The sequence below is a fragment of the Opisthorchis viverrini genome, assembly GCF_000715545.1.
Source record: "Opisthorchis viverrini unplaced genomic scaffold opera_v5_470, whole genome shotgun sequence".
Taxonomy (NCBI): Eukaryota; Metazoa; Platyhelminthes; class Trematoda; order Opisthorchiida; family Opisthorchiidae; genus Opisthorchis; species Opisthorchis viverrini.
This window is the reverse complement of record NW_008752124.1, coordinates 16446-30616: the sequence shown is the minus strand read 5'-3', so window position 1 is coordinate 30616 and position 14171 is coordinate 16446. Positions and strand designations below refer to the sequence as shown.

At 44.3% G+C, this 14171-nt stretch overlaps 1 protein-coding gene across 1 annotated transcript in view; it reads right to left on the bottom strand.

Moving 5' to 3' along the window:
* Window positions 1-14171, bottom strand: part of T265_11229 (hypothetical protein) — a gene marked incomplete at both ends in the record, with an annotated part of 45997 nt that overhangs the window by 17258 nt on the left and 14568 nt on the right. Inside the window, 3 exons of the mRNA XM_009177831.1 lie at window positions 561-661; window positions 2065-2207; window positions 8260-8384. Of these exons, the coding sequence (XP_009176095.1) occupies window positions 561-661; window positions 2065-2207; window positions 8260-8384 (369 nt within the window). The remainder of the gene's footprint in view (window positions 1-560; window positions 662-2064; window positions 2208-8259; window positions 8385-14171) is intronic.

The window sequence follows — 14171 nt, the reverse complement described above, 5'->3', positions numbered from 1 at the left end:
TGCGACCCATTCAAGTTAATCATTGCTGCTCAGCAGCATGATACGGGAGCAAAGATAACGAAAACTTCACTTCAATCTAAAAGCGAGGCGCATTCTAGGAGTAGTCTACGTTCGTATAAGAAGTCGAGATACCAGTGTCTTTCATTTGCATCAGAGCTACTTGGGGAACACCAAAAATGCAGATACCCCAGTTTTACGACTTGTATTGGGCTGGCATTTAGCTGCGAACCAAAGTGACGGAAATCGTAGGTTGTTTAGAACCCGACTTAACGGCAATCTCAGTCACCGTCTCGCGCCATCAATCAGCCCCCAATGTCTCTACAATATGGTGTTGTTGGGAAAATATAGAAGGAACGTTCAAGATCTGTCTGGATAGAGTGCCACTCATCCTTCAACCATGGAAACCACATCACGCGGAACGTGTCAACTTTTTCTCGAGTGACGACTTCTCAGATGGAATTTTCACTCACTGCATGAATTTATTTCTCCTCTGAGCTAATTATAGATTAGTGGAGGCAGGACCAAAGCATCGTTTATTTCTTTCATAGATCGAAACTTACCATTCTGTAGGCTTCTGTTGCATCAGTTCCTGCATTCTGTAACAACACGTCGATTCCTCCGGGGTGGTATCGGGCAAACTCGGTTACATCGAAGACGCAAACTGTAAGTGACAGGATGAGACTATGATAATCAAGAATAGAATGAAACACAGATCAGCGCTCATTTTCTATCTTTTTTCCAACAGAATATCAGAGAGGTTTGTAAAGTATCGAGGAGAATATGATTATCAAAAGTGCAAGAACACATCGAGTGGACAGCAGCAACTGCGTCAATCCCTCAGTAGGGCTTGGGGAGGCAGTAAGTAGCTTTCGGTGCCAACGAAATGCCACCAATCCAGAGCTGAAGCTGCCTTCGAACGCCTTCAGGCACCGGTAGCACCGACGTAACACCCATCCGGCGGCTAGCTGCCATGCAACCCAAAGCAAGCACAATGACTACGGTACAGTCAGGTTGCCTAAGTCTAAACAGGAGTAGCCGAGAGCCGGAGATTGGGTTTGAACCATGAACCTTCCAATCAGTAATTCCTCGCTTTAACCACTGAGCTATCTTGAGCTCTGACTAATAGGGCACCATGAGTCCGAGATACTACTTTCTCATACGACCAGTATATGCGTAGCATATGCGTTAGTGCTAAGGTAAACACCAGGTAATAGAAGGCGTGACAGCAATGTAGTAGAACAGGGGCATTCCAATAAACGGAGATAAAATATGGCGATAATTTTGTAGAAGAAACCTGCTTGTGATGATCACAGCGGCCTCAATCCTTACATCTCTCTGGATATCTAATAAGGGAGTCATTCATAACAGTGAGCAAACAGTGACGAACGTGGATCCGAGTGCCCCATGGTGTGAACCCGGCCATGAAGATAGGAGACCCCAGTTATTTCTGCCTGTCTACCCACCACCACCTACAAAAACTCTGCATAGTGTTTCAGAAATAACCTCCATAAAGTGTGTCATGCAATGAACTGAAATCGGGCAAGACGCGCAGCGTACATTCAGTTCTTAAGTAGTATCCCTCGCTGAAACAAGATTAGATTCATTCTAAGAAACAGTAGAAGCTACCAAAACCACCAATAAAAGCGATATATGCTTGACATGGTGTAGCCGAGAACATTGTTCACGTGCCACAGGAGCATCTGCTCCAGAAAGTACTTTCCGTCTAACTGCAAACTGGGTGGAAATTATTCGAAGTAGATCAAACCATGAGAGCGGAGGTTTCAATACTTTGGTGTGTTAGAGGTTGTCGCCTGTCTGGACGAGGACTAAGAGACAAATAAACAGGAAAACTGGAAGACAAGGCCACGTGCTTAAGACGAATTGAAAAACTTGTCGTCTTCAATTTCTGTTCCCAGTACACTGGAAAATTACTGCTGCTGAAACCTTTGCACTTGGTAGACAATTTAGTGGCTCACAAAAGGAAGTGAATATAACTCGTTTGTTGCATCTGTCCTCCGTAGTGTATTAAGGAAGTAAAATTGATTTTCAAAGCTGAATACTTACGTTTACCGTGTTGTGGGAGCGCCATCCACATGTCTTCTGGGCTTCTGTGGAGAAACAATTCATGGTCTGTAATGGTGTCGTTGCCTGGAACCAATTGTCGATACGCTGCAGTCTGCGTCATTGTCAACCATCGTCCGATGCCTCTGAAAGGTTATTGGATAAAATTAGTTGCGAAGAGATCTCTCTGTAGAATGATGAGAAGACTGGACGCACAACCGATGCACGTGGACAAAGAAGCCAAGGATCTCCCAAAAAGCTGCATGTCAGTCAGTATGCCGTCTATCCACTACGGTTCAATTTTGGTGCAGATGGCCTAAAATGAATCATCGAAGAAGTTTGGCCTCCTAGGATAGAACAACTGAAAGGTTTCAGATGGGATCGAACTCGGTACCTCTCATGTTGGCTGCATGAGTTTTGAAATCTACTTCATCTCGAGATCACATTTGCCAATGGTGATTACTTAAAAATTATGCTTGTATATGGACGGTCAGTTAAACAAAACGACAACGTACGGGATAAGTGAAAGTGGACTTTCAGCTGGAAGCGATAATCGCCCCAGGATAACTTGCACAACAAAGTTAAGAATTCGAAATTGAAGATTTGCTGCTAATTGTACACAAAAACCAAATCGTGCACAATAAGTGTGAGGATAGCCGATGATATACATGAATGCATGCATATATATTTACTGTAGTATGTAATCGCGTACATATATATATATATATATATATATTCTGCGTTAAAAATGGCTGACAATGTTAGCAAACTGTCGACGCTATAGGATAAGGTTTAGGCTACCTCCAGGAGAGCGGACTCGCTAAAGCACTAAAAGATCCAAACGTAACTATAATTGGGTTGCGGTGGACAAATACCTAGCGGAAACCGTATCCGTAAAACTCCAAGTGGCGGGATAAACTCATTTGAGGTTCTTTGTAGCGTCAGAAACACTTACCTATTATCGAAATACACTCATTTGCATGCCAATTTGGTTTTGACGGAAGACTCACCTGGAAACCAGCTAAATCTCTCGTTAATGATGTTCTAAGCAACTGAATGTGCAGCACAAAGGTCGTCTCACGTTTCAGTCGGTACGATATTCGAGATATCGCGATACATGTATGGACGTAATACATGTAATACGTGTAGCACTACATGTATTACAGCACATTCAGTTGTAGAATATCACAAACGAGAGATTCAGTTGAGTCTCTTGCGAAAACCAAGTCGATCTGTGGGTGAGTGTAATTGTCAAAATCAGTCCAATTTGGGTTCAGGTGGAACATAAGGTTGACGGACACTCCGGGACTGCGTCCGTCTGATGAGCCCCAAGAAGGGCGAAACCGGTCGTGGGCTGTCGAAGAGTTTTCAATAACTTTACTAGTAGTGTACTACATCTATACTTCCATATTATCATTTACCAGAGCGACGTATCCTCAACCATGAACCCGTTACAGAACTTCCTGAATTCCTACAACGTTTGGTGAGCCACCGTCCCCCACTCCCGGACCCAATTCAAGGACCAAAAACTTAGCGACCAGATCAATTTAGCTGTGTTTCCAGGACTTTTCACATACGCCAGTTGATTTTTGTGACTTCGCAAGCAACTTGACCGCGTGTACGGACAGATCGATGGCAAGAAAATCCAAAGCCTATACATATTAAAACAGGCACATTTATCTTCCAGTCACCCTTCTGATTACCGGGCTCGAAATAAGTCTCCCAGATTCTGTTGGATACAAATTAGAGCTACCGGTTTATTCCAGGGACTGAGATGCACCACTGCCGCGGTGATCTCATTTACCTAGGTGTCAAGACCAGATGTTATATCTAGAGAAGTGAGTACTGAATAGGAACTTTGATCCTGACTAATCCGTGTAGTGTCCACGTTGTTTACGAACAAATTGGGTCAGACAAAGCCGACTGAACTTGCTTATGACGTGGTATAAAAGTGAGGTCAGCAAGTTTGCGGTGTCCAGACAGATGGTGTTTTGGTGGTTCTTTAATACACAGAGCAGAACTGTCTTAGTGTAAGTTTCGCTGTTTCAAGGAGAAACCCGTATCTTGCTCTCAAGCTTGAATAACGAACACGGTCCTTGAAGTTCAATGATATCCATTTGCAAACGCGGTTTTGGTCTTCGGGATTCTCACAGTAACTTCACTCATCACACTAGCAACAACTTGTACAGCTTCCAAGGTAGTTAAAACGTTTCACGAACTGCGCCTTGGATTTTAAACGGTGTTTTCAAGAGCAAAAAGTTTCTACCGGAAGCTTGGGAGAATTTATGCAAATTGGTAAATACATATACTTTGAAGGGGGGGGAGTTACTGCATTCGATCAAGATTACCATCTGGGTTTAAGGGGGTTTGAGGATTGTTCGCCGAATGAAAAACGCGTTCAATGAAATAGGTGCCTGAAGTCACCTAAGTTACGTAGGGCTTTATGGACCAAACAACCAAGTGGTACAGGCTACTACGATTTGTCTATGGAGTACTAATCATTATCCCTATAGCTTCACCGGTAAATCTGCTATTGAAGGACAAAGAATCGATACGAAGTCCCGCCTCAACAAGGAAAGTCAGCAATATCATTTAATTACGTTCTTTGCCAAACTATCGATTGTAGGACTCGCCCAACGTGACGAAATTCCAGTAATCTGATGACTGTTTTCCATGTTCCTCTAAGTAGTTTTGTACAGTTTACATGACTATTTTTGGTTGCGAATCATTTTCATGATCAAGTGTGGCCCTGTTGATTGAAATACTATGAAAGGCAGGATGCGCGGCTGACTGTCCATCAAACAAATCAGGAACATTAAGGATAATGCCGAAGTCCCCTGTACAAACGGGAACTTTCATACAACAGTGGCATACGGAAGAGGTTGCCAGTCGTGTTAAAATATCCCATTCGATCTTTTCGAAGCCCTTGATTAGAGGCCGGCGTTTTGCATATTTGCTGTTTTTCAAAACGTCTCATCGTTCATTGCTAAATCACTTTTTTCTCGTTTTCGCTCGCAGTGCCGAAGTTTTGGGTGAATACAGCTCAGATATTGGACCCTCAGTCTTTTCCATTACTCCTCTGGCACCATGCTCTATTCCTCGTCGAATAGAACATTTTATTTATCCAAAACGTTTAATCAAATAGTGGGTCGATTTTCGCGTCCTGTGCTCAAGACTCGGCAGATATCTGGGAGTACATTCGCGGATTTCCTTGACTCCATTTTTTCTCAATCACTGAAAACCCTGTTGAATTACGTGGCTCCTAGTGTGTACCGCTTCATCAAGAACTGTAAGGACTACGAATAATCTATCACAACTTTGCGAAAGATTTACGTACGGCCAAAAAATGAAATATTCACCCGGCATCTGTTGAATACTTGTAAGCAAGACGGAGAGAACTTTGCTGTCGGCGCAGAACAACAAAGCGATGAAGCATTACGAGACTTATTTATTGGTAGATGTTATTCGAACTATATTCGGCAGAGGCTATTGGAACACAGGCCACCTACGGTCATGCAAAATCACTCGAACTAGCGCGAAAACAATAACAGTCAACTGCCCTGTGCGACCGCATCAAACTCTTCGCGTTCCATCATTTCGCGAACAAATGGCCGTTTCTAGTATAAAGCCTTCATGTTTTTTCTGTAGCTATGCTCGTCACCAGCGTTATCAATGCCCCACTAAAGATGCGATCTGCTAAGATTGTGGAATCAAAGGACATTTTTAAAATGTATGCAGATTTTCCACTGGTCTGAGGAACCACTCATCCATTTTTAGTGCACTATCTTGCATCAATGCTGCGGCCTCAAAGTGTCTTAGAGACGCAGTCGCCGATGTGAAAGCCGATGGTGTTCCATTTCGAGCTCTTGTTGATACTGGTTGTTTGGAAAGTTTCATTTTCGAAAGTGTAGTCCGTCCTAATCAGTGGCCTATGCAATCGTCCTCATCTGGGATCACTTTGGCGTCCACCCAGCATAACGGCTTCATTCTTGGACACTGTTTTTTAACATTGCGGCATAAACAAAACGTGTGCTCCTTTTTCAAGTCTTCACTACTAGGTGATCTATGTGCGGATAATCTACTTGGGCAGTATTTTTTCGAACTTCAAAAGTCTCTGGAAATCTTCAATGGTGATGAACCTTCTTTCTCGTTTTATGTTCTAATCGCTACCAAAATAGAACCCATCACATTAGTTGTACTTGTTGATCCAAGTTGTGCAGGGCAACCAGGCAGTAGCCCTCGTGCTTTCTTCTGATGGCATGGCATTTTGCAGACGACGAAGTTTTCATTGCTTCTGGAGTAAAGCATTTATTCCATCAACAAATCATTGTATCCTCAGAGTCTTCATGGAGAGCGCAAGTGTCCGTCACGACAAATGACCGTCAGAAGAAACGAATGGTTGTTGACTAGACGCTTACCCGCTCCCCAGAATTCAGGATATAAGTAGCAAAATATCCCAGTACAGTATTTTCAGCACGCCTGATTTGAAAGTGCGTATCATCAAATGCCCACTAAGGAAAGTGACAGAATCTACACGGATTTTGAGTCTTGGAACAATCTTAATAAACTTCGCCTAATATAGTTTGGAGTAATGAATGCTGTACCGTGCTTTCAAATATACGCGGACGAACTTACCGGGACACATGCATACATGGATAATATCACCATTTGTGGAAACAATCAAGAAGGACAAGTCCGAAATCTCCAGCGTCTTCTTGCCGTAGCACAAAATCGTGGCCTTCAGTTAAATCACGACAAGAGTACAATTTCCATAACTAAAATCAGACTCTGTGGCTATCAAATTACTGAAGGTATCATCAGACCAGACCCTGAACGTTTCAGGTCCTTCCACTTGCGAAGGACATAAAGTCGCAAAAACGTGTGGTTGGCTTGTTCGCATACCATTCTCGTTGGATAAGCCGTTTCTCTGATAAAATCTACCCAATTACTCACAAAACAACCCTTCCAGTCCCTGAGTTTGGAAGTCTCAAAAGAGTTGATGGATACCAATGTGGTCACTCTCGGTCCGAGAGTACCTCTGGTTGTCGAAAGTGGTGCATCTGATGTTGCGATTTCCGCTACACCCAATCAAGATGGCACACCGGTCGCATTCTTCTCGCGTACACTGTCTGTCAGTGAAAAAGAAATCATTCTGCAATTGAGAAAGAAGCTTGCGCAGTTGTCGAAGCAGTGCGGAAATGGAAGCATTACCCACTCGGAATCCATTTCAAAATTGCAATCGGTCAGCGGTCTGTTGCGTTTATGTATTCTGCACGACAGAAAGGAATAACAAAAAGTGATAAAATCTAACCACGGCCTATCAGGTTATCGCTCTGGAGACCAGGTATCGAGAAAAGCCTCTCTCTCTGTCGGAGCGTCTGTGCGAATACTTCATCTCAGCTGGATGTAAAACGCTTGTACGCATCTCTGTTATCTTGCAGCAACACGCCCAATGAATTCCTTCGTTCCGAGAATCTCCCATTCTCCCTAGAGGACGTTCGATTTATCATTAGGCAATGTGTGTACGAAATGAAAACCATGTCTCTTCAATCCATCTAGTGATGCACTCATTAAGGTCATACAAAAGGTTCAGCGTTTAAGCATTGACCGACTACCTTCGACGACTCGAAATTAGTACTACTGACGGTTGTAGACGAGTGTTCCCGTTTTCCTTTTGTCTATCCGTGTCCAGAAATAAGTTTCAAAAGGTTGCCTTGTTCATTGTCAAGCCACTTTTTCATTTCAGCTCGCAAAGTCAACGTTTTGGGTGAATAAAGCCTAGCTTTTGGGTCCTCAATTTTTTCCGCTCTTATGCTGTTTGTCGCCGCACTCCATCCTTCGTCGAACACAACACAGCGGTTCAACTTAACTTCCTTATCAGGCAGTTTCTAGAAATTAGTCATCGTAATGACCCTCTATAAACATTACCATGAAACTTCGAGTCGCAGAGCGAAACGCGAACTCTAAACTGCTGGTGATCTTCGAGTGATCAGGACCTGCCGGACTGTGCACAACGGATTCTGACCCAGACCTTATGATTGCTACATCATTCCTTACGTACACAACCAATGAGTATTTGCTTCCTCCTCGGTCTCCATCTTCTCTGCTATAGTTTTGTGGCTGAAGATAGCATAACAAATATTATTTTGCCACATGTCTCTATACCTCGACAGAAGAAATACTGCTGCAAGAACTCACAGAGGGCGTTGCGCTGAAACTTTCGGACGTTCGTCAGTCATGGGTCCTTCCGGTGTGTCAACCGATAGAGAAATTTGAGGGATCTTGTCCGCCATGCTCAATCGGGCTGATAATAATCCGCCAACCTGAAACAATGAGAAGGTTTGGTTTAAACATCAATGAGGACAAGGTGCGTTATTCTGTCTTCAGGTGGTCCACTTATTCAAAGTTCCTGCTGTGTAAGAGGACCACGGACTTATATGTTCTGAATGCCATTCCGACCCCCTGTCTAAAAGGTCTATGTTGAAGGAAACCGGATAAATTGTTCTCAGAAGTGCCCCGTTAATCTATCAACAAGCTAACTTCTGATCGATCTCTTCCGCAGATGGCTTTTTATGTTACAAATTGCTTGGGTCCGGTCGACCGGAGCAATAAAAGCAGAGTGCAACGACAAATTTCTAGAAACACCTTCTCCATTTCCCAGATTTCCCTTAAACAACAGGGCTATAACATGCCTTAAGCTCTTAAGAATTCGACGTTTGGGTGACCTGTGCGCACTATGGTAATCAGCTGCCGGCATGTTCCTTCTGGCAAAATAACAGTCACTTACCGAGACGATGTTCAACACTTATTTGACTAAGTCAAAGGGTCCGGAGAAATGACCCTAAAGGCTGTGAACATTGCCTTTTTCACATCATGCAGCCATAACCATTTTGTACCGGTGCTCCCAACGGCGTACGAGCTGGTTCGATTCGATACTGTTAGCGCGAGATGGCTCAGTGACTATGGCCGGAAGATCCGTGGTTCGAACCCGACATCTGCATCTCGACTGCCTCTGTCAAGACTTCGGCAATTTGGCAGTATCTCGGCCCTCGTGCTTCCTTCGGGTGGCATGGTAGCTAGGCACCGCAAGGGTGTTACAGCTAGACAACTTCCACTGTTAAGTCAGGGAGGCCTGTTAGACGGGGCAAAATGATCAACCCCGATTTGACCATGCAATCCTATGAGCAGGAGTGAGGAGTGAATTGATGCTGGCGCTTGTACAAAGGCATAATCAGAATCAACCCAAGAATAGACGACAATATTGAAACAAAGATCTTTAGTTGATAACCAAATGGTCAATGGTTGATTTGCAGTTGCTGCCATCCGAATGATGATGACAGCATTCGTGTTGCAGGTCCGGGTCAAGTAGGAACAGCCGATAATAAGCGCATAGCAGAAGTCGTTGAACACTATGAGTGGTGGACACTGATATTAAATCTTACCATCATTCTTGACAGAACAACTGCCTATCCAGTACTGATGGATCATTGCCGTACAACCATAATTTATGCAAAAATCTTGTGACAAAAAAAGTAAGTAAATGAGAAACGGACCTAGTGCTAGCCTATCACAATAATTCCGAGGTGAACATACCTTTAGGTAATCGTTCAGACAACGTGGGTAGCAACTGACGGTAAGAACCCTACTGACATTAATTAACAGCCATATCTTGCAGCATCTTAGACCATACAAAATCGTAATCGACCTAGAAGTATGTACTTCCTTACGCAGTAGTAGGCCAACTTGAATATTCAAATCATCCACCAGATTACGATATTTGGATGCTTTGCTGACTTACCTACAGGTTCAACGGCTTCTTGCGGATCTACTATTTAGGTAGATTCATGGAGGGCGGCAGGAATGTCGGGTCAACAATAACGGTATGTGATGCCGGTGCGGCCTTCGTTCGTTTCGCCGAAATCATAAAATTTGCAGTAGCAGGAGGTTGGCGTTATTGACGTAAAGTTAACAAGATTAGTTCAGTTTTTCAGCCCACAAATGATGCACCGAAGGACAGTAGTTCCAGCTGCTAGATTGTTCACTGAGGATAAGGAGAACCAGGGAATTAGAGCCATGTGTTAGGGGTGATGGCTCAATGTATGCGCTGACGGCAAATGGATTCATTTCTTCGGTATGTCAGAAACTGAAGTTTACACAATGAAGGCGGTAGTTTTGACGCAAGGCAGCCATTGGCTGGGTGGCACAGTCATATCTCTCAGAATCTGTCTAGTCCTACGACCCCCATCCGGGGCGACAGCAGTTGCCAACGCGGATGACTTGCCAAGTCACGGACTGACCGATTCTGGGTCATCACAGTACGACACAAGGCTGGATGAAGAGGGTTCTATGTGGCAGACGGTTCTTTGGCACATGAAGCACATAGCCTAACCACTACAACCTGTAAAGTGTGAGTAGCTGATCTATCGAGGAAGGGTAAAATTTCCCAAAAATCGTGCGCTCTGTCACTCCTTAGGCTCTGAACTGTTCGGCACTTGAGGGATTTACGTGCATCAACATGGTCATTTGTTGCCAATATTGTTTTCCTGGCTTCAATCAGAGGTGATGGACGTGACGAGATTCACTGTTCGTTGAGGTGTGGTAGTGACCTTGGACGACTAATATCGAAGGTGGTGGACATGGTTCTTTCATCTTTCTCCAATCGTCATCCAAATCACTGTTGTGTTCGTTGAATTCCGGGAGCTTATTAGCAAACATGATTCCATATTGCTGAGCTACGGAGAAGCTTTGCAGCCGACTTATTCTAGAGCAAGCAGATGCGCATGTCCGCACAATGCCGTGATCGGAGTGAAGTGGTGTATTCTAAAATCAATGGCAATTTTGTATGGAAACTCAACCGGTAGCTGATTGTCACATGGTCCAACTGAATGAAAGGCTGACTTGTAGTTGGTGGTCTGGAAGTCACGAAGTGTGACCTCTTGTGCTGGCTAGAAATAACCAGTTGAAAAGGTCTCCCCCGTGCACCTAGCGTCAAACCAAAATCGGTCACCAAGATGCACTTTCTCAGGACTCAGTCGGCTGACCTGGATATTTATAGTGCCTATCAGAGTTACGATACGTGCAGTTTTCGCTGACCGGAACAACCGTGACAAATCACAATTTATTCTTAGCCTCAAAGCTGCCCATCCGTTGGAACGTAGGCTGACGCAACAAACACGTTGAGTTTACTGTGTCGAGATGTACCGATCTTGTTTGAACCAGTCATCCCAAATACACAAAGTTGACTATCGGCTGAAATCCACTCCAGCAAAGAGCATTTATTCCTGGGGCTAAACACAACTCTCACATCGTAGATACAAGGATCATCAGAAAACCGAAGAGCAAAGTTCGAGAAATCTTGGCTCATCCCGAGCGGTTGGATTTGTAACCTAAGCGGGATTTTGTATGTGTGCTTCGGGGACGGAAAATACATTGGTCTAAAGAGGGAACAAAGTTTGAGCAAGAGCTACCTGTTGGTAAGTTTGGCATACGCAAGTTGGAAGCCACAATAAGGAACAGATCCTTTGAATTTAATAAGTCTGTTTGTATTTATCTTGCTAGACAGAACCTTAGGTACGTAACAACGGGTAGGGGAACCAGAAGAACCTGGATGAAAGAAGTGTGGGGAGGAGTTAGTGAATGAAGAGCCGTAAAGGTGAATGGTAGCTCTCGGTTGCCCATGTCGGAAATAGCCGGTTGAGGTACCTCACCTTGAATCTTTGATTCAAAAGTCTGAACCACGGTGCAGTGGTCGTTAGTTTTTGGAGAGGCCCTTCCTAGAGCTAATGATTCAATAGTCTGATCGGAACGACTGCAGGAGAATGGCCTGGCGACAGGAGAGGTAATGCATAACGGTCTGACTCTTAATGCGGCTACCCACATAATACACCTTTGCAGAACCACTAAACTCCTTGGATTTGAAGGTATTTCGATCGAATAATGCGCCAGCGATCGGATTGAACAGCTTTTACGGCTGACCATTCCTAACTCATCCTCCTTTATGGGAAGGAAGCATCGCTGCTTCCATGGATATGTACTTGCTGGTCGCCTGGGGAAACAACTTACCGCTTTCACTCTCATATCGCAGGGGATAGTAAGCCTTCTTTCAGACAGCCTTGCAATACGATTAATTGTAGTAAGGGATCACGCTGCCCTTGGTTTGACTACTTTCTTTTGAACTTCCTCGTAAAGTTGAACCTTTAGAAACTGAGTTACAGCCAGGGTACCACACAGGATTATCGCGACATAGAAGCACGGCGACCATAGTGGAGTGACAAGATCAGACAGGGAAGTTGGTAAAAGTGAAGAATCTAGTGACAGATGTGTGGCCTTTTTTTCCCGCGATTGTCCTCCAAACGGGAGTCAACCCTGCACAAGTGTCTGGTGCATGTAGACTTTATGCTACCCATATTCTGTGGCGGTTTTTGGCAAGGACTACTTCAACCGTAAGCGCGCTCCAGTCTGGTGTAACTTTTACTGACGGATTTTTCTTTGCATAGCGGGCGGTTATGCCGGTGGCTTAGAGCGGAGGCGAACATGCATTGTAAAGTTGAATAGTCCTTGGTATGGGTACCGTGGGTTTGGTATGACTTTGTACGTGTGGATGAGGTCTGGAGAATCCAATATCTTAAATGCTAGGCTGTTTAAAGCTGTGTTCATAGGATTGACATTCTAGGCCTCTGACGCTTTTAGCGGCCTTCATTTGCACGGACCCAGGGAGTGAGATTAGTCTAGATGCAGATTGTTGGCAGTGGTTTGATAATGCTGGAGTAAATTGACTGAAAGCTGTCCATTTAGGATTGGTTCGTTTTCCTATTCGAGAATCTGTTTTAGCCGTTAGCTCAATGTCGCTTGCCGGGTTGAGCCCACTAAGGATGAATGTTCACGTCTTGCTCAGGATTGGAGTGTGCTATCGGTACCACATAAGATGGCCGTGAATTTTTGGGTGCCAGATTGGAGCTCACGTATTAGTTCCTATCCATAAATCACATCTGATTCAAAATGCTGCTTCATTATATCATCAACACAATGGGTTGGTTACCGGATTTTAATATGGCTTGCAAAGCCTGGTGGAAGTGAACATGTTGGGGACGGGGCCTGGATAACGTGAACATTAAATAGTTTGAGACATAGTGCAGAACCTTTGGAGAACCATACTAAGTACAGGGTATGGGTCTACACTCACCATGAATGTTATGTTCTTGAGAAAGCTGTTAAGTCAACGGAAGAGACGGTGTGAAATCCCCACCAAAGACTGAGAAATCACAGCATATGGCACCGATAAAGATGAGAGTACCCGCGACATATGCAATTATTAGCTGCTCTTATGCATTCGCTACGCAGAAGAGTGCCTCTCCGAATCCGTGTTGTTACTTAGAAAATTTGTTGTTACTAATACCACATACAGTGATTTGGTAACCATCCATCATTTTCGCAGCCATTAAAAGAAGGGTAATCCACTGGTATTTATTTGCTTCCACTCGTCACGAGGTAAGACCTGATAGAATTTCCAGTCTAAGGATCTACCAGAAGCGCTTGAAAGGAGACTGTCATTGAGAGACTTTGGACGCACAGTGTGAGACCATTTTGCCTGATGTTGCAACGATCCAGTCACATAATCTGGTGTGCGTCTATGGTAAAATCTACAGCAACAACGCATAGGTGGAGCCAAGTTTCTGCAATGCCAATTATATCCGGCGGATGTTTCTTCAACAACTTCATCGGTTTCAATAATCAAGCTGTGGTGTCTTGAGATTACTTTTGAAACCCGGTGTTCTGAGGACATAGGTGCTGTCAAACTAGTTGATACATTAGAACCGTCTGAGAATAACAAGTATTGCATCTCACTGGATCTTAAGGGTCGTGTGTAGGGGCTGTGTTGTTGTATGGGTGCGAGACATGGCCTCTGCGGACAGATGATGTGAGGCGTCTTCAGGGTTTCGACCACCGATGCCTCAGAAGCGTAGCTGGTTGTGGATGGCGATTAGAAAACGGGTATTTGGTTGTGCTGCAGGCACCTCAATCCGGGCAAACATCCAGCATCATCGACTGCGATGGCTCGGTCATGTGCTACGCATACCGAAACACCGTCTACCGAGACGAGTGTTGTTCTC